Source organism: Bombus bifarius, unplaced genomic scaffold (assembly GCF_011952205.1).
Source record: "Bombus bifarius isolate JDL3187 unplaced genomic scaffold, Bbif_JDL3187 scf7180000008169, whole genome shotgun sequence".
NCBI classification, from domain to species: Eukaryota; Metazoa; Arthropoda; class Insecta; order Hymenoptera; family Apidae; genus Bombus; species Bombus bifarius.
In genome coordinates this window covers 502,962-530,539 of record NW_022884490.1, presented here as the reverse complement: position 1 = coordinate 530,539, position 27,578 = coordinate 502,962, and the positions used below count along the sequence as shown (strand labels likewise).

Here is a 27,578-nt window from a genome sequence, read left to right as displayed (position 1 = left end):
GATTTCTCAATTTCTTCGTCGTTTATTTCGTAAGACGAATAACGAAAGAAGATGTTGCACATAATCGAAGTTACAACGCTTCCCACACGATTCTAATCTGTATCAATGTTTCAACTGGTGATGGGGTCACGAGCTCGATTTTTCGGACACGGTAATTAAACGGGCAATTAGGAAAAAAGCGCGTAGACAATTAAAACGAGCTTTAGGAACGAACAAGCAGCTCGACTAATCGAGACGCGCGTGGGAAGTCGGCCGAGACTCGTTCGTTTCGGTATTATCGCCGGAGTTCGGAGGGCCGTGAGATTACAACGCTCGATTCGCTCATCGCCATCGCGGAAGTGCCATCCAATTCATGAAATTTATTAGCAGGAAGCCCCACATCCGTGACCAACGTTCGCGTTATTATTTTCCAGCGGTCGGCTCTCCGTTCTCTCTCTCTTTGACGTCGGAACGTTTACACGCGACCGTGTCCGATGCCGCATCGCGAAGCCAGGACCACCGAGATTTTTTTCATTTAGACTGACGGCTCATACGGGCGAGTCCGAGATAACGTCGAGACAGCTGTCACGGACCCTTTCTTAATTTCCATTCTCGACAACGACGATAACTGGCCTCGAATACCGCGCGACCCTTCGATCCTTTCGAGCAAGTTGCGATCTCGGCGAACATCACACGGCCGGAAGAATTACGTTCGAATGAAAATCGTAAAAAGAAACGAAGATAGCGTTAAAATGCCACTTCCGTTTCTAGGCGTTCAGACGGCGATCTTCAAGTGCTTCCGCGAGAACAGGCAGATGATCGTGAACGACAAACGTTGTCGTAGCGTGGAAAAACCGCAACAACCGCCCCCGTTGCGTTGCAACGACAACCCTTGTCCGCCTAGGTAACTCGCTTTCTTATGGTAATTCGCCTGCAAAATTGGCTCGCAAAACGATCTCGCGCGTTAAATTTGCAAACGAATTGTACGTGGTTGCAGGTGGAGGGCCGAGCCGTGGGGCGAATGTTCGGTCAGCTGCGGCATCGGGACAAGGAGTCGGAAATTGGAGTGCGTACAGGAACTAAATGCGAATTTGACGATGCGAGTGGCAGCCGGTGCGTGCGTACAACCGCCTGACCTTAGAAGCGTGGAAACCTGTACGAAACCGGCTTGCACGAACGGTCCGGAATTGAGGCACATGCACTCTCAGCACGACACACCCAGATGGGACGTCGGCGCCTGGGGCCCAGTACGTCGTTCCTTTTTTCTTGTTTTTTTCCCTTCCATACAGATAGAGCGCTCCTTGTAAAGTAGCTTTGCCGCTTCCTTTCGCTTAGAAAAGTGGCCCGAAGCCCGGCTAATGCAACGGTTAAGCGAAATGCATTTTGTACTCGAACGGCTGACACGGTTTCAGCGGGCTTTTACGATTTCAGTGCTCGACAACTTGTGGAACGGGAATTCGTAACAGAACGGTGACATGCATCACGTCGGGGGATGCCTGTTCCGCGTTCAACAAACCCGACTCTCGGAAAATCTGCGAATCCGCGCCTTGTATGCGCACCGGGATCGAGCACAGTGCTCCTTGGCTCTACTCGGAATGGTCGTCCAAGGTAAAATCAATAATCGAAAAGGAAGGATTGTAAGACACGGGATATCCACCGAACGCGTCTCTTTATCTTTGATTCAGTGCTCGGCAGAATGTGGTAGCGGAGTGGAAACGAGGCAAGTGGCCTGTGCCGATGGTAGCGAGCTGTTCTGCAATCCCAAAGAGAGGCCGGAAACGGAGAGACAATGTTTCGGAAGAGAATCGAACTGCGATAGCGCGAAATGGTTCACCGGACCATGGTCATTCGTTAGTAACAGATAACCAAACACAGAGTAACTCTCGTGGCTCGTCGTCGAATCTTTGGTGATGACAAAACGACGCCACCGTATCAGTTGCTATCGTCTCGATTGAACAAGCATCGACAAATATGGTTTCAGTGTTCCGTGTCTTGCGGAGTGGGTGTCCAGTATCGAGAAGTTCTTTGCGTCGCAAGGACGAACAAAGAATTAGTCGTGTCGCCGGCGAGCAATTGCAACGGTTCGAGGCCAGCAAACGAACAAGTATGCAGAGCGAGCGCGTGTACACCGACATGGTTCACCTCGAACTGGTCGAAGGTAAATCGCCAGAGTCGAGTCGGGCGCGTAGATTTACGATCGCTCGACCACCGTGACTTTTTGACTTTGCGATATAAATACCCATATAAATATGGATATAAATACCAACACGGTTTTTCAGTGCTCGGTGACATGCGGCACCGGAGTGCAAACCAGGCTGGTTCGTTGTATTCTCGAGGGTGTCAGCAACTCGAATTGCGAGGATGTTGCGAAACCTAGCGGCCACCAGCAGTGCAGTTTGGATCCGTGTAAAAAGGATCCTTCGTCGTCGAGCAAACCACCGAAAAGTAAGCTTTTTGGTCCTTCGTATTTCATTCGGTTCGTATTGCAACGTGTGTTAACGAATCTATAAATTGTTGACAATTTCAGAAGCTTACGAGGCATCGTCGGAGTGCGTCGACAAACATCCAAATTGTGCGTTGGTCGTGAAGAACGGTCTGTGCCGCATCAAGTACTACAAGTATTCGTGCTGTCGGTGTCGTGAATAGTCGTTCGACGGCGAGAACAAGCCACCGTTTCAGGCAGGTCCACCCAACCATGGTCGCGGCCGTTTTGTGTTCGATTAAACTCGTTGCTTTCCTCCCTTAGCTAAATGTAAACGGGGAAACTTGAACGGGGGATTTTAGCGACCAATAAGACTGTGACAAAGGAACGACCCTCTTACATGTATAATTTTATTTAACGCGATAACAAGCTAACCCCGCGTAACTTTATTCCTTCTGTTATCTTATTCCGACGCGGCACGTTGCGGAAGAACGATTATTTAATTGCCCGCGAAAATGCAGAAAATAGGTGAAAATTCGCTAGTACGGAAGAATCAACTAGTCGTTGGAGAATAAACGAGTGTACCGAGGGCGTTTGTAAATGGAACGCCAGACAGCATGATGCGTCTGTGCACCAGAAACTCGTATCGTACGGCATGTATGCACGTGTGTTGCGTGTGTAGATATCTCTCAGTGTGACCGCGTGAACAGCCAGCTGCAGGGGCGTAATTTTGTCAATGCATCGATCTTGGCCCCGCACTCCAATTCCGCCGTGTTCGACCAAGACCGATGACACCGATAATTCGACTTCGAGATCTCGAGTCGTGCGTTTAGAACGAGAGCGAAGCAAACGTTTCTAAAGCAAAAGCATGTGAGCATCGATAAAGGCTATGGACGGGGGAAGTTGCTATCGAATTTTTCCGAAATCCTGCGATACCGTAGATTTAGTAGGGACCGATAAATACGCTCGATCGTCGGCAAGGAACGAGGGATTATCATTGTTACGCCCCTGGATGAGTTGCGGTCCCATTTGCATGCGCGTTCCACGTGAAACCTGTACGCCCATGTATCCATTTAGGTAAACCTGCGAGCTTGTGCCTGGACAAGCGTGCGTGGACACGCGAAACGAAACGAGCTCCGAGCGAGTACACGAGCTGCCTGCGGTGTCTCCGCGAAAAGAAGAAGCAAAACGTGTCGATCGATACGACTGCATGTGCTCTCGATGTACTACGATAGGTAGGCTGTATTAGTTGCAAAACTTTATTTATGTGCCCGTATAGACTATTTGTACCACGATGGATGCAGGCCGCGGGTAATTTCTGTTATCTGAGCATTTAATTAACATATCGAATCGAATGAATCTGGCGATTTTGATTTACGAACCCGACTTATTAACAAATTCATCCGCGACAAGGACAGCACGGCAACTCCGAACCGGAAGCACGCCGACATCCTTTCCCCTCGTTAACGTTCCTGTCTCGAGGAACGAGTTCGAGAAACGCGTTCGATCTCTAGGAAAATATTTCACCTCGGGCTAACCACGAAAAAGTATCAAGACGTTCGTGTATTCGTCGTTCTATGTGGTCGATGTCAACTCAACTGATTCGCCTGTTCTTAATATGCGAGCATAGTCGTAGGATATTAACTATAGCAATGGTATTGAATCAAATATACGCTTGTCTCTGTGTAGAAAGTATAAAGTCACTGGTATACTGTATACGTAGAATCGAATTTAATTTTCGTCGTCCCTGGTAGAAGTCGCGAGAGGTTTTCGACGTATTATTAATCGATGAATTAATCGCGCGTACAAACACCTTTATAAGATATACGAACGTTGAGTTAATTTTAAGTAGGTAACGTTTTCAAACGATTAACGGAAACCTCGTGAAAACTGCGTGGGCAATCGATTCTCAGTGTCAATTAAATCGCATTCCGGTTTGCCTTCTCGACATCAAGGAAATCTGCGGACACCGTACCATACTCCGAGCCCGCTTTGTGTCTCTCGAGAAGCTGTTCTAATTTCTGTTGCAATTCGTTTCAATAAACTTTCCGTTTTTCCTTGTATCGTTTATTTAATTTACACCGACACAGGCTGATTCACAGGTAAGTGTCGATTACCCGAATTATTTTAGACGAGGTAGAATTTTCTATTCTTCTCGTTCGTTCGGTTCTTTTCCATTTTACTTTCGATTTCCTTCTTTTTTTTGTTTTTCTTTTTGTTCGTTTGCTAGTCTTCGTTTGTTATACGCACGTTGTAGCTACCGATCCGAAATACGTGTACTGCATGCGTGTACGAAACAGTTCCGCAAGTTCTAATTACAGACTTATTACCGATTCAACAAAACGCATCTAATTACATGGTTGGTAATGACTTTCGTGCCAGATTGGAGAAAAGTTGCTCAACCGAACGTCAGCTCTTACAGTAGATCTGTATACCTATAACTGTACCGTATCCCGTTTACTATTTGAGTATTAATATTTATGGCTGTGACGCGCACCATGAATGGTAAATGTACGTGTCTCGGCGAAGGGCATCCCCCTACCTACGGTATGTTATTTAAATGGCCAGCAAGTGCTGACTTGTGTTGCAAGGATAGGAATAGAAAAGGAGTAGTCGAGCAACATTGAAAAAAGAAAAAGAAAAAAAAAAGTTTCAAGTACCTTACGATGTGGGCATGCGTTTCGTAGAGATACAAGCGGTGTATACATTTCACCATGTAACGTACCCACACGAGCATTACGTTTGTCTCTACACTTAGAAACGATCACTTGCACAAATCGAAACCGACTCTAGCTATCGAAGGATCGTTGGATTAATAGGATAGCAGCGTAGTTAAAATTCATTTTCGAAAGGCTGTATTTATATTTTCTTCTAGTAGATTTTTCAAATATATACATATATATATTTTCTTACGCGATTGCTTTAACCAAAAGTACACTTGGATCTATGAAAGTAAACGTAGAGATCTAAGCTGTGATTCATTTTCGAACTCACGATATTTTGCGTCTACTTTCGATCACTTTTTAGTAAATAAAGGTATGTTTATTGTATTATCACATTCGCTCGAGACGTATAGAGCTCGCCAGCAAATGTGACCTCGTCAAAGACTGTGATATAATCGTAGTCTCTTGCAGGAGTGAAGTACAACGAAGAATAATTAACAATGGTTTATCGATGTAAGGAAATGCCGCGGACCGAGCGCCAGTTCCTCATCGTAAATGTGTATTCTATGATATTCAAAGAACATTGTCTATAACATGAGAAGTTTTCATCAATTTTAACCCACTAATTCTTAATGTTTTAAATCCTTACTAAAGCCTATTGAGAACAATATCTATTACGTCGGGTACATTTATCACTATTGTTAAAACAGTCGGAGGGGTAATTTCATGGAAACTTCTTCCCGATGGTTTATCATTGTATCTGTTGTAGAGACGTGTAAAGGAAAAATGGAGAGTATAGACTGATCGGCAAAATTCAATGTTGTACAGTGTACATCATACATGGATGTGTTTACGTGTTTAAACGTGGATGTAATTTCGGATATTATTCCCAATAATCGGATACATGTATATTATACACCTGACGTTGCTCAAAAGGACCTTGAAAATCCGAAATGACAAAATATTAAAAATCGAGCTTATACTTTACGAAAATACCGAATCAGATTGGTAACCGAATTGAAAAGTTTGTCTGAAATGTCTAGCAAATAAGATACATTCTTCGCGTAATTGTTATTAACCGAATCTCAATTTTTCGGAAATGTATTGTTCCCGTGTTGGCAAACAAGATTTTGTGTTTGTTCAATAAAAAGAAAGAAAAGATAAAACTATGAAAATCCGATTTTTTGAAACAATATCAGCAAACAAGCTGTCACGATAAGAATTATATCAGTGGTTTTCATGCGCAATCGTGAATCATCAATCACATTTTTATCGTATTAAAGATAAAAGTTTATTATAAATTTATAATAATACACAACATATAAATATATCTAGTATATAAAAAACAAGTTAAAAAAACAATATATATATATAATACATATAAATACGAGTGCTATGAAAAATACTAATATCAGCTGTTAAGTTTTGATATATATTTGACATTTTTTCAAGCAAAATGTAAAAAATGTTTGAAACATTTTCAAGTCGCATATGGTCGCAATGACAATGATTAATTGTTCATGGATACGCCTTTACCGGTCCATCGTTCTTTCAATTCTACTTTCAGTCCCAGGTCCCTCAAAGCCGCCTTCGCGTCACTTTCGACCTTAGAACCGTGTAGTTTAAGGGCACTTGTCAAGACGTCCTCTATACCATGAGTAATAAATTCTGAACATTCTGCCTTATTTCGTACAGACATATTGCGTACAGCCCAAGCAGCTTGTTTCAACAGAGTCACGCTTTTAGGATAAGCTTTCATCGCGTCTACGATTACAAGCGGCGCTCCACAATCGTAAAACACACCAGCGTTTGAGGGACACCTCAGTGTTAATGCGGAAATGCATGCAAGTCCTGCGGTCACTACACACTCAGATTCCTATGATGTGATCAACGTTTCAATACAACGATCTAGACTAATTACTGGACAACGTGTTTCATTAAAAGCAACGTCAGAAAAATGCAAACTTACTCTCATTCTACTGATAGCAGAAACAATCAAAGGGCCACAGCCTGATGTTATAATATGAGACTTTACATCGTCATTTCCAGCTAAGGCTTTCAACAATTTTAAGGCTTGCCAATTTAATTTCTCTGAATCTGGATGATCGATCATAACATCTATGACGAACTTTAGCCCTCCTGCATCTTCTACTTCCTGACAAAATTCGTTCCGCACGATTAGCGCCGCTAAAGTTATCATTAAGTCACCCACGACCCCTTTATCTTTCTTATATCCTATATACAATAAAATACAATGTTAAAACTTCATGTACACAATTACTTCTAAACACAGGAACGATTAAATGCTATTTACTTGGCAACAACCCAGTAAGGACATTGAGGGCTCCTTTTGCAATAACACTTGCATGCTCATGAGCTTTTCCATATTCGTGTCTAATATCATCATCTAACACCAAGGCTCTAATTACAGCACAAGCATCTCTTAACTCGGGTCCAGACGTATCATCACGAATCAATATTTTTTTAAGCTTGTTAAAGATATCCGCATTAAAAATACCTTGTCTATTAAGCTCGTGTTTTATACAACATTCTCTTATCCACCGTAAAAGTAATTGTAATGTTGAAATATCTGGATATCTATCTAAAATCCTAACAAATGGAACGATGGAATAATGTACAGATGAAGAACTATTACCCATTAAATCTGATCATAACTAATAATAACTTCTTACTGTATTTGCAAGGCTATTCCCTCATCATTCAACAAGTCTGGATTACCATTCATTAATGAAGTAATAGCTTTCAATGCCGATTTTATGATAGTAGCATTATTAAGACAGGCTTTCATTAATTTTATTAAAGTATTATATGCTCCCTTCTTTCCAGCATATATTCTACGTGCGATATCTTTGTCTAATTCATTTCTCAATTTGTCTAATGTATGATGAACATTTTCATAATTCTGATCCTCTATAGCATTATTAATTTGATTTAAAGAAGATACGATTAATTCGCTATCATCATTGAGAATTAAATCTTTAATGATGTTGCTCAAGTCTACACCCTATAAAAATAGAGGTGATAAAAACAACCATGTACTTATGTAACATGTGCTAGATTATTTGAATTCTAGTATTCTTGCACATCATACTCTGAAATGTACAATCAATTCAGTGTAATAAAGATTGACATTTATATGGTAGTTAGCTATTAGTATGAAAAGACATTAATTAATTCCAAACGATATAAAAATAATATAAGTTTGATCTTATTATCGTACAATCACTACCTATGAAACACAATTAACTCAGTGGAAAATATGCCTTTAACATAATAGTATAGATGCACTATTTGTTTAAGCTTAAACTTCAATTTCAAGAACTTCTATGTGTTAAATAACATTAAAATTTTAATTATTCTTCTAAATGACACATTATACAATTTGCAGTAGACTTCATAACAAATGAACAAGCGCTTCTCACAAATCTCTAAGTTATAAAAACAGAAATAAACAAATCTGAATACCTGAGCTTCGAATTGTTTTACCGCGTCTTCTATAGCTTCTTTAGGAGTCATCGAAAATTGCTCCATATTTTCGTTAACAACTTCATCGTAAGTTTCCTGAGTAATTACGCGAACCATTGCTATACCTTTGTTCACCGTGTCCTGAATCTCTATATTAGGAAATGAATGCTGTCTTGCGAGAGTACGATATGCGTTATCCTTATCCACGTGAGAGCAAAAAGACAAATGTCAATCTGATCGTGTTCTGTAATACGTTATACTAAATACCTATCACGATCGGATCGCAGAATGGTGGGGGTAAATCTAGGGACCCTAAGATACTACTTTTGCTTTATTAAAATAAAGTAAAATATTTTAGCTTCGTTAAAATAGAGTAAACTATATTTATTCTATTTACATTATAAAACTGCGTGTTTTACAATAATTTGTTTCGATATTATCTTAATGAAAGAAACGTGAAAGCGGCTAATAAATAATTTTATTCAATAATTAATATTAATTCATTTACTATATCTTTGATTAACGTTAATTGAAGAAATGATTTTCGAATGTAAACGATAGGTTCACCAACATACTAGACAATATAAAAAATATACATATATAAAAATGAGAGCAAATGAAATGAGTGCGTATCTAGCTTAATACATCACAGATATGATTGTGTGTCAGTTTAATACTTTTGGAGCAAGCTTTCAATACTGCGAAATTATATATATGTATATGTATGTACATATTCATTTGCAACCTGCTCATTCTTAACAGAAATAAAATTATTTATGTTTGTTACCAAAACATATTTAAATGATCGACGTAACGGAGGTAAAGAGGATTGAAAATAAATTTGAACCAGTGGGTTTCTCATCCTGGCAAAACGTAAGCAATGATTGATTGCAGCGCCCTCAGCTGCTTAGCCTGGCCTAACCGTGTTCGTACGTGTTGCGATCGAGGGAAACAATTCTTTGTCACTTACTATTTGATCCTTCCAAGTTTTCTCGTCGATTTGTTGGCAGCCGAAATTGAAAACCTCAAGAATTCGATGTACCGAAGTGCGAAGGTAGTGTTTCTGACGTTTATCGGCTACACGATACCTATATTGTCAAGTCTCGTTCTCGCATCCCCACCGATAGCTCCGCTGAGTTTCTTACCCGTAAGAAGCCTAATCTTTTCCGAATCACTTTTGGGCGTTGTGTTTTTCATTGTGCTAACAACGCGACGATTTTTACGTGCATCTGAAAAGTGAATGCTTTATGAGAGCTCAAGAAGCATTGCTCTTACGATTATTTACTTATCACGCGTGTAAACTTCGCTGTGCTCCATTCATCATCAAAGGCGTGCACTATACAATTTTGTACGTATAAAAGTCGCCATGTGATTAAAATGAATTGTGATATTTACAAATTAATTTTTTAGTGCAACAGAGCAACGAGTTTCATAAAATTATAACATTTCATTGATTATAACTTGGCCACTTTTAAACGCTACGTACTCCATTCACGTCATTCGTTGAATAGATATTATGTTTTTCGTATTTTCCATTCGCAATTTCCATCATAAAAAGTTAATTTGTGTATTCTTTGTAAAGATTATCACAGTATTTTTGATTTAACAGATATTTTAGTATATATTATTCAATGTAATTGTAATGTTTTCACATATTGAAAAATACATTGGTTTATAAAGTGTAGCTATGATATTTTATGAATTTATCTGTAGAGAATTGCGCAAAGAATCTCATAAATATTATTTCTGTTTCAGAAATAGCATTAGGCTTGAAGAGGCGATAGTGGATATGACACGGCATGAAATAAATGTTCATTCGAAGGAAGAGGTATATTTGAACTGTGGATCTCCACAAAAGAAATACAAGAAAGAATGATAAAATCATGATACATCACATTGTCATGCATGACTAGTTATCATTGTGTTCATATCAAGTTACTTTGATAAATTTTGTGTGTCCAAAGGAGCCGACACTCAAAGTATCGTAGTTCATCATTTACATTGCTATACATATATATATATATATACATATATATATACATATACATATATATATATATACATATATTATATATATTTATCAAACAAGATTTTTAAATATAATTCTATACATACACGTGAGTAGCCTTAAAAAAGAGTTACTGTAAGTTTTTAATAATTCGGGTGCTGTTTGACATATAATCAACAAAAAAATCAAATTTATAAAATGAGAAAAATCACTTTTTAAATGATGCTCAAACTGCTACAAATACTTTTAACTAGTGTACATCGATTATTGAATAAGAATCTGTTCTGACACGATCAATGGTATAAATAAAGTCAGATAAAAATGTATCAAGTCTAAGAAGAGGATGCACAACGGTCAGAAGAGATTATGTTCTGTGATTATAGTGTTGTGCAAAATTATTTGTGTTTACATACAATGTATGACTGACAAATGAGTTAATTCTAATATATTTTTCCATGGAGAAAATAATATGTTAATGTGATCGTTTCTTAATAAACTTCGGATAACGCTCCGTTTTCGAGGAAAGAGAAACGGTGCTCGTGATTGTGTGAGCAACAGGAGACCTAAGAGCAAGACTTTGTACCGGTATGAAAATTTGTCAGATTTTAAGATCTCAAATTTATAAAATCGAATGATTAAAACAACGACCGTTTTATTTTCAGACGTTGGAGGTACACGCGAGGAAGTCCTAATGCTGAAAGGAAACTTATCACCGTACTTAGACACTCATAATGAAGAAGAGTCGTCTTATGTAACCCTCAGCAATAGGCCATTTGGTATTTGATAATTTCTAATTGCAATAAGAATAAAGTACATAAAATATGTACTAATTCGTCATTTTTGTTGCAGTATATGTAGCCGAGTCTTCTAATATAAAACCCAAGAGTAATCACGTCCTCATAGATATATATTTTTTAACCCCTATCCTTTGTAAGCATTGTAAGTATCACAGTATTCTGTGAGCTACATCTTTTTTTACAATTATATTTATTTTTTTACTGATTGCTATAGGTGACGATTATGTTTGGGGCACTGGAAGAGTGGGAGTTAAGTGTAAAGGTGAGTCCTTTTAATATTTTTTAAGATAAATATTACTGCAATAGTAATTCAAATTTAAAGGATTACCTTGCAATTCGTTCGTGTCATACGTAGATCCGAAAGAAATTTGTTTACGATTTGATTCGATCGAACAAACACGTTTAAACCCGTAAAAAACCGAAACATTTCGAACCGATGCGAACATTGAATTTCAACTAATGGTTTTCACGTAGATTCGTAAGAAAAGCGATTATCGAGATATCGATAATTTTTTGAATGTGTTTCGTGAATCATAAGTGGTACCGACCGCGTAAAGAAATTCGCGACATGATCGTCCTCTTCAAAGACAAATCGCGTGCGCCGATAACGCAGTTCATCGTCGTTTCTTCGATCACCGTCGAGGGCGGCAGCGTAGCATAGTAACACATGCAGTCGCGGTGATTTCAAGTGGCGTACTATCGTGTCCCCCTTCACCTTACCTCGCTTCGTTTCCAGCTCAGCCGGCAGTTTCTTTTCTGAAACTCCACAACCCTCTCCTGTCCCTCTTGTTCCCCACCACTGACGTTTTGCCATCGTACGACTCAGGAACGTATCTACTCTCTACCGAGCTTCGTCCCTATGCCGCTTAAATATATAAAATTTCTTAAATATTCGCCAAACCACCGCCATTATGCTCGTTTGCATTCGATCGATACTATTTAACGACTATTAATAATTCTACCAGCTTTGTCATTTAATATGCCGATTGCAAAGAGAGAAACAGATAGCGTACTATTATCCCCCACCTCCTGCTCTTTGATTATACTCTCTTATTATAACGATTGCATTTTAAAATAACTTTTACTGCTATTTCGGTCCTTGACATCGGAGAATCTCCTGTTCCTGGTACCCTTCCCGATACAGATGTGCATCGACTTCGATGAAAATGACATCGAATGAATTTCCGCGATGCGTCATATCCCTCGCGATAAGTCCAGAACTATTTCATGATAATTCGGGCATCTTTGGCGGGCGTGTATGCCGAATATAGACGAGGCTCGCCACGAATACGTGGAAGATACAAAATTAGCGAGCAGAGAGATAGAAGAGCACAGAGGTTTTCTTCGGGTCGTTCCTTGCGAGCGTATATTGGCGTATAGGCCAGCCAGCAGCAGATATCATAGGCTGGCAACTGTGCAAACGAAATTACTTACGTTTCGTTGGATTTCACGCTCGGAAAAGGAAACTACCGTGCGGCGATCACGTAGCAGACAAGCGTGCGAGGCGAGTGCTTTTTCACTCAGTCGCATTAGCACGAAATCGTACGAAAGAAAGCAGAAATCCGAGATGTAGTTGATGTGATGCGCTCACGCGTACAATGGTCGCTTTGCACGCTCCTAGACGGCGTGTTACTCCTTGTCGTAATCAGGCGAGTATCAACCAGGCCTCCCGTGGTTAATCATTGAAAATCTGTGCATTCGATTACCGGGGTCACCTAACCGCGATGTTCAAGTACTCCTACGTGCTTCTCAGCGCGTTTGTTCCGTGTCCGATATCGACGCTTTTGCTTGGTGGAAACTGGAATAAGAAGAACAGAGAGAGAGAGAGAGAGGAAAAATAAAAGGAAAGGAAAAGTCGTATCACGATAAAACGGTTTTTTTTTCTTGTCCCTAAGACACGTTTCTGAACGTCTACACCCTTCCATGACCTACGTTCCGCTCGATACGTCCTTGCAACTCCGATTTAGCACGTTGGATTTCACGGACACCTGATGACTGTTCGCTTTTACGATTAGCTTTTTTTTTTTTTTTTTTCTTGGGAACGATTAACCCTGGAATACTATAGCGGGGTTCTGCATTCTTTACTCGTGCTGGATTTGGCTATTTTTAAAAGATAAAAGTCCTTTATCGTTTATATTTTTTTTAGTAATTTTTTTTGTATTAAGATTTTTATCATGCGTGTGGAATTGTTCGAAACGGTTGTCGTCGTGTTAAGAAAATGCTGTTTTCACATATTTTCATGATCAGACTGTATATAATTCGCTCGTATAGCGTTAATTGGATTGTGTATGGATGTAATACCGCAGGGTTAACATTGCTACATTATATTCAATATAAAGTCGTACGTGATTCATAAGCAGACGCGTGTACCAGAGAAAGAGAGGAAAATAGAGCATTTCTAAATAACAGATGGAACGATCATCTCAAAGTATAATTTTTTTAATTCAATAGAGAAAAAGGAAGCAGGAGTGAAAGTCCGTGCAATCGCATAGTTATGGTAGAAACTAAGCGCGGGAAAAAAGCGTAGACTGGAAAGAAACGGGATGAAAGAGTCGCATCAAAGTATACTCTCGTATGGTCTGAAATAAGAGGACCGTGGACCGTAGATTATTCAGTTCGCAAATATACTTCCATTCTTTATATGAAACGGTGACTTTTTCGTTTTGTCGTTGAAAAGGAACGCGTTCGCTTCAGAGTCACCGAACAAAAATTCACAGAATCTGACTAAAAAAATTCCTCGAAATTCCTTTCTTTCTTCTACTCGAGAAGAAATTTTCGTCGACTTTGGTTGAAAGTTATACGGGGAACCACCGATCGAGATTTGGCAGCGTTTTCGTGGCTCTCGTGACTTTCGCCTCTCGATTCGCAGGAAATTCTGTCAGGAAAATCCGCAAGTGCATTTTCACGAAAATAATTCCTGATCGCAATTAGAATTCTTTCCCGGTACAGTTCGTTTGGCAAATTGTTGGTGCGCTTCTTGGAAAAACGGGACCCAGATGTATTTTAATTAGAATATATCGTAACGAGACAATATCGAAATTATTCTATTCATCGACGAGCGCTGTTCAGGTACGTGCCACTTAACGTCCATATCGTGGCTTTCTTCGCGCATCGATCTGCTCGTAAAATTAAACTCGTGCGTCATTCGTGATCGACGCTTTCGAAATTCATCGACGTTTAGGACCTGTCTTTTTTTGAGTGGCGCCAGAGGTTGAAATTTTGCGCGCGTAAAAAACGTTAGCCGTCTGATATTTTCGTCGGTGATACTCTTCGACTATGCGCGACGAGCTAGAATAGATTATAAAAACGGAGAATCATCGTCCGGCAGAAAGTAAAGTCTTATCGAAACGAAGATGGTACACGCGTTAAGGTTAAAGAGGAGTGATGCTTAAGTGCGATTCAACGATGCGTTTCACTTCTCTCGGTCGACAAAGCGGGAGAAAACGATGAGGCACCGAGTTGTTTCGAAGGACAATCGAACGGGGTCAAAAGTCCTTCTGTTGCTACGTGAAACGAACGAAGCCATGGAAACGAGCTCGTCGCGCAAGCGCTTCGCCCTTCCGCCGCTTTCCCCCCTTTTTTCCTCGATTTCCGGCTTCCCCGGTTCGTGTCTCCCTTCCCCTCTGCCCGAGCAGATACACGAGTTTTTCCACTTTTTAACCATACACCGAACGACGAATCGACGCGTATCGAAATTTTTCGTTCTCGCCAACGAACCGAACGAAAAAGAATCTTTTCTTGTTGCTCGATGTATCCGGCGATGCGACGAAAACCTCGCTCTCTCTCGTGGATTCGTGCTGTCGAACCTAGGCGCGTTCGAACGTTCGTGGCTCGTTACTCGTCCAGGTACTTACTTCGACATTCCCTCCTCTAATTTGTATTCGATTCATCTCTGGAGAACGCCCTGCACATTCTTATCGACGAGGGAACATTTAACTTCCGTATTTGTTGCTGGTAAGCAGCGATGCATCGTTTTGCTATGCGGCAAAGATACGAGAGCCTCTCGATAGCGGCTGGATCGTCGACGATCTTAATCGACCACGATCGTCAGACGCGTACGAAAGGGTCAGTGGAAAGTGTCTTTTCTACGTTCGTCGCTCGATGTCGGGCCCGATGATTGTTCCGTAGCCTGTGGCCTTAATTGAATGATTTCGATCCGAACGACCTCGAACCCTCCCTCGCCCGTTCCATTTACACGGCCGATCCGAATGCACTTTGACTGTGAAACGGAAGCCTCTCGCACCCGCTACAGTTATGCTACGAGTATCATCCGGTTAAGTTTAAACGGTCGAGTCTTACGCGTTTACGTGGGGGATCGTCGAAGAGATACACGCGTTCGTCTCCAGGCGTTTCCAGCGGCCCTCCTAAATAACTGAGTAAATAATTCGAATAAATAATTACCGGTATCAAAGTGAGCGGTTTACGTAGCAAGCTATTTATCTGGAATAGCCGAATACACGCGTGGAACCGCTGCATCGAGTCACGTAGAGATTTCTGTATCCTGAAGTTCGTGACGCGATGTCCAAGAGTCGGGAAACTCGAAAGTGAATTCCATGGTGGGGAAAAGCAGCGGTTGTCGAAGTTACACGTAAGCCAGCGACGCATAACAAGTCCTTCCGTATGTATAGAAGGCGTGCTTTGACTCGGTCTCGAGTGCGCGGATACGTACTGCCTACTTACGTACGTGCACCGGCGCTCGTACACGAGCTTCTCGTATCAGGTCGGTCGATTAAACTAAAATTAACTCGTCCACCTCGAACAGGCGAGTTCCCTCTTTCGGAGCACCTTCGAGCACCATGCGGATCATTCGTGTCTCGGTGCTTAGCCGCTCTCCGCTCTGTCTTCTTGCCTTTTTCTTTTTCTTCTCGCATTTTCAATTTCAGCCACGCATTTTCTCGCTGTATCCGTCTCTTTTAACGGACGACGAAGCTCTTTCTCTCGATGCGCGGTCCACCTAAATAATTCTTTGTGTTTTTCTACTCGACCAAGTTTTTCGATCGTGCAACGCGCAGTTACCGGCTTTTTTCTTTCTGCCTGTTGGCGTTCGCGAGAGAAAGGAGCGGTCGTTGCACGAGCCGGAGTTCGGGCATTTTTGTAGGATTCCCTCGCTAGGAGTTTCTTCGTTCAGCTTTTACGGTTTCGGCGAGAAAACCTTTACTCGACTTGCAGCCGTCTACTCCTCTACCTACCTGGTTCTTCGTGTTCTTTATTTTCATAGCTCGTCGATCTTTTCCCTCCACCGAACCTCGCGAGTTCGAGATCGATCTCTTGCCAGATTCGCAGCATCGTTCGCCGTTTCTTCTCTCGTTCACCCCACGGTTAACCTCGAGTATCGGCGAGTATGCGACACCGGTCACGAACAGCGTTATACTTTTCGCTATTCACGTTATGCGAACGGTGCGAGAAAGTCACGCGGTCGCGCGGCGATTGAAATTGATGGATGAAGGAAACGCGTTGACTCGCCGCTTCTAATAAACGTGGCCGCTGCAATAATTTTCGACCGTAATAAGTTTCGATAGCGCCAGATAGCTCGAGCACACGCCTATCGTTTTTCTTTCGCCGCGGCTCAACCCTCTCTTCGCCCTGCTGACACAATACGATTCATTCATCATCCTTTTGTTCCATTTTTTGATACGCTTCCAGCGGTCTTGGCGCATAACCGATTTACAATATATACATATTTATGAGCGGAATATTTGTATAGCTGGAAAGAGTCGGCCAGAGTTATTCGAGCAATGTTCCAACTAGTCTCGCGGAAGTCGCGGATAAAACTAGAACTCCCTATCTCGTCGTGTTCCTCGAGTTTTTTTACCACGCGATATCGAGATTCAACTGGAATCGTACGTGCGCGCGAGCGCACGGATACGCTTCCTCCCTCGCTCTTCGCTCTACGCTAAAATTAATGTATTCAAATTGACCACGGGAGAATAAATGGCTCGCTCGGCTTTATCCGATCTTAAAGGATAAACGGAACTGACGCTTCGTAAAATACAAGACGCGTTGTTAGTTGACAATCGCTAATGAATTGCATCGCGTTCGCTTTCGGTATAACGGCTCGTGTTCCCGTTCCATACGGATCGACGTGTCTCTATTTTCTCGTGTAACATGTAAATTACGCGGTAGACAGACGCGCGAGACAGTGGAGAAGACGGAAAACAAGGCGATAGGAAACGATCACGCGTGCTTATTTTCTCTATAGCAGCAATCGTTGCGTGACCATTCCGATTAGGCTACCGACTGTATTTCGGCGACTGTTATATCTACATGTAACCGTGTACACGTGCACACACACATGGGACCGGGATGCACGCAATGGAGCTGCATTGATTCGCAGATATAGAAGCCCCCAGGCTCAGGGCGGAGGTCATGGGTAATGGAGTGCACCGTCACGTTGCTATGGGAAATTCAGGATTACCGGGGTAAACGATGGAGTCGACACGAGGAGAATAGGACATATTTCGCGAGTTTCCTAGTTTACGGGTGACATGGGTCGCTGATGGTGTTCCCGTTGAATTAAAACGCCGGTATTTATGCGGACCAGACCGTCAATTTCGTCTTGCGAGGTAATCTCGACGTTGCGACGATACGTCTTCCTGCCCGATATGTTTCCAAGAGATGTTCGCTTGGAATTTCGAAGAAAATCCTCGTGAAAATAATTCCGTTTCGAAAATAGAATCGACGATTTATCTTTCGAGCTTCTCGCAAAGATACATACATATGTACATGCCGAGATGATTAAACCGAAGGACGAGTGCACGCGATTCGCGTTCGCGGATCGAGCACGTACGTTTCCTAGCGGTCACTTTCCGTTCGGTGATTATATTCGTTTGTTAATTATTAGCGTCCAAGCACCCGCAATTTTGTCGATTACGTACCGCTGTAACGTAACTCGTCTCATTACCGAGAATCTGCTGCCTACGCTTCCTCCTATTTTCCTATATGTCATTGTTCGCGATTCCTTGAATCGAAACTGAGCAATTAAGGAGGGAAAGACCGAAGTTTCTCTCTCGCTCTCTGTTCTCTCGCTTTGACTTCTGCTTCAACACGTTTTCAACGTTATAATGGAAACGTCGGCGTATCCCGACCGAACGTAGAATGTGCGTATAAGAGGAAAAAAAAAAAAAAGAGAACAACACGATATCAAGCATGAATCCGTTTATACGAATCAATTTACATGGTTAAGTAATCGATGGAATCGACTTGCCGTTGCTTTGATCGCTGCTTTTCCCCCAGTGTGCAGCTCTCTGTTGGAATTATTTTGCGCGTTAACTCTTTCGATATGCGCGCGTACGACGACGCGCGAGACGACGAAAGTATCAGCCAGTCAAAGAGCGGAATAAAAAACGAGTTACCGGCACTCTCGTATTATACGGGTGCAGCAGAGCGTGTCTTCGTCACGTTGCCGTATTTAAACATTGACGGAAGCAAAAGGGAGCACGCGTTGCATTATACGAATCGACGCGATCGACCGATTTCATAAGCACGCGAAACGGCTCTTTCCATCCCTAGCATCTGCCCGTATTAAGCCGCTTTGTTTGTATATACGCGCCCATCTACTTACTTACGTTGCTGGGGAAAAGTTCCAGTACTCGTCGTCGATGAGATTCGACATCGACGATTCTTTATTATTTATCTTTAATAAATATGCTCTTTATCGTATCGATAAATATTTCTTGAGCCGTGCCGAACAGTCGATAGTGCCCCCAGCGAGCCCCCCTGTGTCGGTTCAGTACAATGCCGCGTATTGTTATCGCGATGTCCATTTAAATACTCGCAACGACTCGCGACTAATCGAACTAGAGCGCCGTGAAAAAAGTTCTTCATTTTGTTTATATCGCTCGATACCGCGACCATGCACGGTCGCCAAGATAAGATTTGTATGCAGAAAGTGACGACAAAGTTCTCTTTGTAATCGGGTATCGGCGTGTTCGTGTGCGTGTGCACGCGCTAACGCGTGACGATCCATCGCGCGCAAGCTTACGATGATCCCTTCGACCATCGTTGTCTTCGAACCGATCGATCGACCGATCGATCTACCATCGGTACCTACATTAAGGATGCCGCTTTTGTACGCGATCACGATCTGGGAGGTTGTTCGGGGCGTGTCGTTTAGGCGTTTAGACCACGCGTATAATTCTGTTCTCGGTGCGTTTCCTCCCATCTGGCTAAGCGAGTTTTTGTCGTAGCTTTTATTTCAGCAGCTACGAGACTCGAGCCGCGCATAGTTGAAAGTTATCAAGCAAGGTTCGCGCAATAGAGATATTTAATAACGTGCGTGGAGCGCGCGTGAAAAGCGCGCCGCGCCTCTTTCGACCTGATTTAAAACATACCACCGGCTCGCGCCAAAAGGAAACGCGATTCTTGCCGCAACATCGACAACGTCGGATATCTAAGGATTTCTTCGCTCTCACGATGCACACCTACCAACGTGAAATCGAGAATGCCTCTTAAAACGTTCTCTCGCCTCTCGGTCTAATCCACGCTAGGAAAATCTACTGCAACGGAACGCCATATCGTTCATCGTTCTCTTGGATGCACCAGAAATACTTTTTCGGTTTTTAAGATCCATTAACATCGTTGCTCGGCAAATCGCACGTCTATTCCGCTTGACGTGTCCGTATCCTATAGAGGATATTAAATACAACGAAAAGAAAAGGAAAAAAAAATATTTCGTGCGTTTCCGGGACAAAACGAAAACGTTGAAAATATCGGTAAACCAGAGAAACGATTATGGACCCGTCGATTGAAATTTAATCCCTCTCCCTCGTAGCTGTACGACGAGAAAGGGTCTATCATTTGGCTTTCCGATGGGGAATCGATCGGTCCTTTTGTGCCTAAAATGCAGGGCGAAGGGTTGGTACGGCGTTGGTACTGTGACCTTGAACAGGATACCCGGAGCAGGGCGCATGCGCGGCCGAATTCGATCATCCCACGTCCGGGGATCCTTGTATCGCACCGCCTCTCCCCGCGTGTCCCCTCTTTTACCATGGAAAGTCGCTTTTCACTTTCACGTCCCTTTCTTCCCTTTCAAGTACACGCGCGGCCCTTTCATGTGACTCGAGTAGCGGGAGGCCCTTGGTGCGCGCGAGAGCACGTGCGTACGCACTTGAGCGTATCGCATGCAGCGCTTTCACGATAAGAGCGAGAGTAAAGACTGATCGTAAAGAATGAAATCTTATTCTAGTATCGTCAGCATTGACATTTACGACGCGGGAAAAGGGGACGGGATTTTCGATTCGTCTCTCCTCCTTGTCTCCGATTCTCGGCCATAGAAGAGAGAAGTTTAGAGTCACGTCTCTCCATCCCCCTCTTTTCACCAAAGGATTTTCGCCCATTGAATTTCCGTGGAGGCGAATAAGTTTATCCCGAGGCCCGATTCGTTTTATCACCGATTTATTTTTACGCGTTCGAGTCGATGGAATTTTTACCTATTCCGGATCTTTGAGTCATCAAACGGAGGATCTACGTCCGACGCGAACGATCGCCGGGAATTGAACGTTTTGCAAACAAGACACGTGGCTTTCAACGGTACACGACATCGGTCCAGCTCGATTTAGTCACGAACGACAGCGCGAATGGTGTCTCTACTTTTTTTTTTCAAGCGTCACTTTTATATCAGCTATTTAATCGGGATCTTTATTCCATCGTCTGCCTAGAAACTGCAGATACGCTCGCTCCGAGACTTTATCGCAGCTGGTCCTAGATAAGAATAAGCCCGAGTTGACAGACCGATTGTAATTCGATGATAATTTTTAATTAATCGTTCGAACGTATTCCGAACGTACTCTGCGCCAAGTCGACGATTACTTTATACCGTAAGAGAGAAATAAAAAAGAAAGGAGGGAGCTAAACGAACGAAGATTTAATTTGCGTGGACAATCTCGGTTTTACTTGATACGAGTCGTCAACCTTTGTCACCAATCAGACTGTAGAATTTCGATAATGTTCAGCCCACCCGTGTATTAGCTTTAGTCGATAATCCAACGGAAAAATCGTGCGCTCCGTGGAACGGAAGTCTGTTTCCACTCGAAGTGAAATAAGACGAGATCCCGCGAGCGTGAGAAGCGTGTAAGCCGAGAGTAGAGAATGGTCGAGGAATTTCCACGAAGCCTCTTCGATCGCTCGGCAAGCCCGGGGTCCGGTAGTCGTTATGTACATTGGTGGCTCGCATAAAGGCCACGGAAAGAGCCGAAACGAGACGGAAGGGACCGAAGTGTAACGCCGACGGTCGAGCACGAGCAACCCTCGGCAGGCTGCGACTGCTATGGCTATTGACCGAACTTGGCGGACCGGCCGGTCAGCTGTGCGCCGAGCCGCCGGAGATATTTTCTCTGGCAGGAAATCGTCAGCGTAGATGTATGATTCGCGGCCGGTGGCAACGGCAAAGAAAAGCCTGCCGGAGAGAACGGAGTCGTCGAGTGTGTCGGACGAGATCCGTGGAAAAGTTTGACGCTTCGGCAACGATCGGCGAATGTGGAAAGGCAGAAGAAACCCAGAGAGACGATATCGGACAGCTAGACAGAGAGTCCGTGCCAAGTATCGTAGTATGTGACCGGTGATTGGACAAGAAATTCGTGGTGCGACTTAACGCTGTGTGTACTTTGGGAAATCATCAAAGAACACTGACTGATTTCTCGCGACTTTGGCGACCGCGATCGAGTGAAAGCCGAAAACTTGGAAACGTTCTCCTTATGCTTGTGAATGATGGAATAAACTTGCACGGAGTAGGAGGACGTCGGTGTGTCACGAAAAAGAGCAGAAGAAATATAGAGGAGAAAAAGGGGAAGAAGTTGAAGACTTGGCCCGCGGTTGGTAGTCGGCACGTAGACCGGCTGTACTCGGCCAGCAGACGAGTGTGAAACAGAGAAGTGGAAGAGAGCAAGGGAACGAAACGCGAGAGAAAGAAACAATAGTAGCGAGGGTAGAAAAAGAGAGGGCGACGAAAAGAGTGAAGGAACGAACGGTGGTCGGGAAAGAGAAAGAGTATATCGCAGAGGAAAAAGACAGACGTATAGATAGGTGTCGTGCACATACGTGCAGAAAGTGACGTGTGTACCGTCGTCGTGTGTGCAGGTGTGCGCGTGGTGCAGGCTGCCGGTGCAAAAAGTGCAGTGCCCAGTGGACTTTTCCATCTCGTGCGTGCGCTGTTTCTGCGAGTAGGCACGTATATGCCGGTGTTCCGGTGTGGACTGATCGGAGAACGAATAGGACGGTAAGAGAGTTCGATACTATGGTTTTCTTATGCCAGAAGCTCGATTAATGAAAGAAAAGTCTCGTTTCAAGTGCATCGTAGCTTTTCGCAGTATTGTCGAAATTCGGCTGTGTCATTTTGTAGGAATTGGAAAATCGAGAAGCAAGAATCTTTTAGTATCGATTTAAAAAGCCTACTTGAATCGTTTGTCTCGACGGAACGGTCTATCAAGGAGAAAAGGATATACGTGTGGCGAGAAAAGAAACGAGGTAATAAGATCGTCCGTGACGAACTGCTTTACCGACAGACCCGTTGACTCACTGTTGGTAAGGTGGCTCCATAGTGATCTATCGACGAGGAAGAACGCCAGGCAGACCGAGGAGACGCAGCAGTCGCGGATTACTGGTGGTCGTGATAAGGGCAACCGCGGATGTGTTCCGTTTTGTGATCGACGATCTTTGCGCGGATCGTTTGAATCGACGTCTACTGTTTATTACACAAAGAACGAAGAATATGGAAACGTTGTTAATTGGTTTTATCGTACGGTCGATGACCGACTGTGAGAATTAAAAAAGGAAGAGAAGTCGCCAGATTCTCGCGCAACGTTACGTGTGACTTGGTGAACTCATGAGATTAGCTGAGCACGTTTCTACCATGAACGACCGCTCCTCTGTTCGTCCCTCGCCGCAACTCGAGAACTACTTTGTAACTATATCTAACTCGTGTTGAATTAACGCACGCTATCAAGACGGCAGACAGAAGCCGGTTGTTTTACCGCAATTAACGACTACGATCGAAGGTTACGAAGATCCAGAGCACCAACAACGTCCTTTTTCCAACGCGCTCTCTATCTCTCCATCTCGATCTTGAAAAGGCAGTGATCGATTTCCCACGGGAGACTAAGAGGTTGGAAGAAGTAACACGAAAGGAGCAACAAAGCAACGAATAAACGTTAACGGGCACGTTTGCTTCGGTAGGCAGAAATAATCGGAGATCGAGGCGCGCGCATGTCGTTGGATCCGCGACCGATTCGATCTGAAGCGTGCGCGAGCAGAAAATCTTGTTCGACCGCATTGGTAAAATAATTCGATCTAATTGACGAAGGGAACCGCTTTAAGGTCATCTGGACTTGCTCTCTCGAATAACCCACGAGGATCTCTCTTCTCTCGTCTATACAGGCTCGCGGGACTACGTTGAAAATCGTTCGGTGTCGTTGCTTGACGAAACCGGTTTCGTTCGGCTCGGCGAATCTCGGCGTTTATACAAAGGTCGTGTGTGCGCGCACGAGAGAGAGTGGTAGGAGTGAGATTTATGGAAAACGAATTTACACGAGGTCACACCCACGGCAGCGACTCTCTCTCTCTCTCTCTCTCTGTTTTTTTTTATTTTCTCTTCTTTATCTGTGGTGTCCATCTATTTCCACTTGGAGAGTATATTAATAATAAAGGACGAAGTTGAGGAATGCAGCTCGATTCACGTCATTGGATCACGTCGTTGGATCACGCCGACCGAGAAGAGGTTACCCATTGGAAATTCGACGGACCTTCTCTCCCTCCTTTACGCTCTCTATCTCTTTTCATGCTAATAACGAGTGGAATCTTTCCTTCTCAAAGATATCGACGTGTTCGACGATAAGCTAACCATCGAATACGAAACGACACGTTTCTCCGCAGCTGATTGGCAATTAACATTGCGGCGATTGGACGGAGCCGGTTTTCAGCGACGACTAGAAGAAGCCCTTCGAATAGAACACAGAGAAAATCGAGGATCGCGCGTTATCGTTTGGCCGTGAGAAAAAAGAACGGACATACCGGCGAATCGACGAATCACGACCTACTCTACTAGTACGTCTGTCTCGGACGAATATCCGATCGCTGAATTGCTCTCTGCCGCGTCTCGGAAATAGAAAACGAAAGAAGAGAAGAAAGTGTGCAGCGAAGCTGGATCACGGCTGCGTTGGTGGCGGCGACATGCGAATGACCTTGAAACGCGACTCGACCGAAGCGATCACGTTTTTAACACGCGAGAATCTGACAACGACGACGAGAACGTACCGTCCCGGAGGGCAGTGGAGGCAGGCGAGTAAGTAAAGTAAGTAGTTTGTGTGTGTTCCGTGAGACGGAACCGAAAGGCGGAACCTCGAGAGGAAACCTCGCCAGAGGCAGACGAGGCGAACGCGAAGGCGACGATGACGGGCGACTCGCGTCGATCGAGGGAGGCTCAGGACTCGCCGGAAAGTAACAACTCGAAATCGACAGCCTCAGTGGAACCGTTTAATAAAACCTAGTCGTGGCTGGAGCTTTGATGATCGTGATAGGCCTCAGCGATGAAGCGGGCGTCGAGTGCATCCGCCGCAGCTGCTGCGACCGCTGCTGCCTCGCAGGTGCAGCCTGCGGTCAGCTTACACGGCAGGATACACGATCTCTTTAGCCCGATAACGACGGCGAGCTACGCGGACAAGGAGGAATACGAGAAGCTCGCCGAAACCAAGTTCAGGACCGACACGACCAAAGTATTGCCCAAGGGAAACCCGAACGATGACACTAAAGCTAAATCCACGGCCATGTCGCGGCTCTTAGCCGTCGATTCTGACAATTACATGCTTCGCAAAGGCGCCACCTCGGCGAACGCCGCCGTCGCCTCGACGTCCGCCGTCTCCGCGACGATCGTGCCGCCAACCTCGGTACCGAACGCCTCCACCTCGATCGCCCCTAATCTGCAACTTCATCCCAGACAGATACAACCGCCACGTAATTTTCACGCCAACCTTCTCGCCATTAACAGCAACGGAGCCTACGGTGATCTTCAAAGTACCATTACGATCAGCGCAGCGACGAGTCCCGCCAACTCCACCAAATCTCTGCCCACCAACGAGCCATCGTCGCCCCCAGAACCAGTCAGACCTAAAGGAAGTGCCGCGTTGTCCTTGCTCAAACGATACTCCGCTAACCAGCAACAAACCCACTCTGTCAATAATACCACTTCCTCCTCTTGTTCCGCAAATTTCACGAACGTTCCCGTAATCCGAAAACAACAAGTTTTGAAGTCATCGTTGACCGCCTTTGTGGACGAGTTTCGATCCGATCCAACGTTGAAAAGCACGTCGAAGGAATTGCCGGAAAGTTCAGAGGAATTCGCGCGTCTCTGGCCGAGCGGGCTGTTTCCTTGCGCGAGAGCAGCGTCGTTCCATCAATATCTGTGTTCGTGCGAGAATCTCCTGCGGCAACAAAACGGCGAAACGTCGATGAACGGTGTCGCGTACGATCTAGTGACAGAGAATGGCGTCTATTCGAATTCAATCGGTCACGAGGGCTTGGGCGGTGATAGCGGGCAGCGTGCCCTTGACAAGGGCACTGGAGCCGGCCGTGAGCCGGCTGCTATGCGTAATCTATGCTGTTGCATGTGCGGTTCTCTATGTCCTCCAGAGTGCCATGCGTGCTTCCACGTGGTCTGCTCGGAGCACAGCGGGCAGCACCTCTGCCAATGGAGTAGCAAGGGTCACGCGCTACCGGGCCAGGTTCTCGACAAGGACAAGGTCAGTACGATCTTTTGTTTTCCCGCTTCAACTACATTTCTTTTTTACACTTTTTGTCTCTTTGCTCTTTCTGTTCCTTTTGTTGCCAACACGTGACGAACGTCGCTGATAAATCACCGGTCGGAGTAAAGTTGCTCTTATCCGTGAACAAACATCACGCTACACGTACGAACGTTTTTTTTTTTTTTTGCACGGATGTCTATCGTTTGAAAGAGAAAGTTAAGAAGCAAAGGATGTCGTTCATTTTCGCGCTCAGAGATCGCCGACGTGATTCATTTGGAATTTGAAATTGTTTGCAAACGAATTTGATTACTCGAAAGCTACGCGCTTTCGTTAAATGGCTTTTCGTCTTCTCGTCGGCAACCAATTCTGTTTACAGTCGAAGTTCGGGTATACGATGGCGACGACGATTTTCTATCTGGTTCTCGTCGCGAGCAAGGTCACGTTCGTGATTTAATCGTTCTGTATTCTACTTAAAATAGTGTCGGTTCGGTGTATTTAAGCGACGATGTGTTGTTTCGAGAGAACGGAGGAATGCTTTTGTTCGTGGCTCGCGGTGCACGGTAGCTGAAACGCGCTGGTTTACAAGGAAAATTGTTTATCGTGCTGCTGTTACTCGGAGGTGAACCAACTGGTTCCACGTTTGAATTTATCTCCGTAACTCTGTTTAATTTGCATAAATCGCAGACACATAATCGCCACCGTTTCCGAGCATTCGAGGTCTGCTTTGAACACGCGCTTTCCCCTTTACTCGTCTCCTGTCTGTTCAGAACATGACTTTGTACACAAACACTAGCCGGGTTTCGTTATCAGAGCGAAACCTTCTCGAGATTCGATGGCGTAACGACCTAAATCGTAACGCTGCTGCTGTCTCTGCATAAAATTTCGAAAAAAGAATCAGATCGCTCGGTGCTCCCGCGTGAGACCTCTTCATTTTTTTTTTATCGTTGATCTTCGTCGTCACTGAGTTTATCTATAACTTTCCACGTGCAGAGGTTCCAGACGACGCGACGGCGAACGATTAGGCTAACGATCTAATCTACACTGTTAATTACAGAGTAATACACGCTTTCCGGCAATTTCTCTGTTTACGAATCCAGGTAAACACTCGAGTAGCAACGCGTTCGAATCTACACGCACACCACCCAACAACACGATATTTTGGCATGGTAATTTCCGACCTGGCGCCAAAGCCAAAGAAAAGACGCGTTCGTTCACTTAATCGTGCACACGTAGCTCTTGTTTCGTCCAACACTCAGTCTATGTTCTTTTAACTACATTTTCGGATTTACGCAATTTCCCCCGAGCGATACGGAACGAGCTCCATTTACGGCGCGGTTTTTTCACCGTTTATCGTTTACATTCGATTATATCGCGCAGCTCCAAACAACGTAGTAGTAATTTAAAGATGAAAATCGTTCGCGTAACGATCGAAGCGTATTCACCGCGTGAATATTCGCAGGAGATAAATGGGCTCGCGACTGTTCTTCAGTGGGT

General features: G+C 44.0%; 3 protein-coding genes across 7 annotated transcripts in view; 2 read left to right on the top strand and 1 right to left on the bottom strand.

Annotated features, from left to right (window-relative positions):
• LOC117209301 (thrombospondin type-1 domain-containing protein 4-like) overlaps positions 1-4,462 on the top strand; it is a 39,847-nt gene extending 35,385 nt beyond the window's left edge. Inside the window, exons 13-19 of the mRNA XM_033451143.1 lie at positions 751-883; positions 977-1,226; positions 1,411-1,587; positions 1,665-1,829; positions 1,961-2,137; positions 2,259-2,424; positions 2,507-4,462. Coding sequence (XP_033307034.1) covers positions 751-883; positions 977-1,226; positions 1,411-1,587; positions 1,665-1,829; positions 1,961-2,137; positions 2,259-2,424; positions 2,507-2,625 — 1,187 coding nt within the window. The 3' untranslated portion in view covers positions 2,626-4,462. The remainder of the gene's footprint in view (positions 1-750; positions 884-976; positions 1,227-1,410; positions 1,588-1,664; positions 1,830-1,960; positions 2,138-2,258; positions 2,425-2,506) is intronic.
• Positions 4,463-6,397: 1,935 nt separating this feature from the next.
• On the bottom strand, positions 6,398-8,800 carry LOC117209302 (armadillo repeat-containing protein 6 homolog). Its single transcript, XM_033451144.1, has 5 exons — positions 8,551-8,800; positions 7,758-8,089; positions 7,379-7,674; positions 7,034-7,299; positions 6,398-6,940 (listed from the first exon to the last, which is right to left on the bottom strand). Exons 1-5 carry the CDS (start codon positions 8,665-8,667, stop codon positions 6,575-6,577), a joined length of 1,377 nt encoding a protein of 458 aa, XP_033307035.1. The 5' UTR covers positions 8,668-8,800; the 3' UTR covers positions 6,398-6,574.
• Positions 8,801-10,621: 1,821 nt separating this feature from the next.
• LOC117209300 (phosphatidylinositol 3-kinase regulatory subunit gamma) overlaps positions 10,622-27,578 on the top strand; it is a 28,938-nt gene continuing 11,981 nt past the window's right edge. For 2 of the 5 annotated variants that reach the window (XM_033451141.1, XM_033451140.1), the window contains exons 1-5: positions 10,622-11,143; positions 11,221-11,334; positions 11,408-11,497; positions 11,570-11,617; positions 25,972-26,081. In XM_033451141.1, the coding sequence (XP_033307032.1) occupies positions 11,250-11,334; positions 11,408-11,497; positions 11,570-11,617; positions 25,972-26,081 (333 nt within the window). In that variant the 5' untranslated portion in view covers positions 10,622-11,143; positions 11,221-11,249. Of the gene's footprint in view, positions 11,144-11,220; positions 11,335-11,407; positions 11,498-11,569; positions 11,618-15,904; positions 15,944-21,243; positions 26,082-27,578 lie in introns of those variants that run through there. The other 3 variants (XM_033451142.1, XM_033451139.1, XM_033451138.1) reach the window with 3 other exon arrangements.

Bases quoted from the DNA above. Each gene is read 5' to 3' on its own strand.
- LOC117209302 (XM_033451144.1), bottom strand. From the start codon at position 8,667: ATGGTTCGCGTAATTACTCAGGAAACTTACGATGAAGTTGTTAACGAA. The intron at 8,090-8,550 runs GTATTCAGATTT...CTATTTTTATAG, and splicing joins TAAAACAATTCGAAGCTCAG to GGTGTAGACTTGAGCAACAT. The intron at 7,300-7,378 runs GTAAATAGCATT...TATTGTATATAG, and splicing joins CCTTACTGGGTTGTTGCCAA to GATATAAGAAAGATAAAGGG.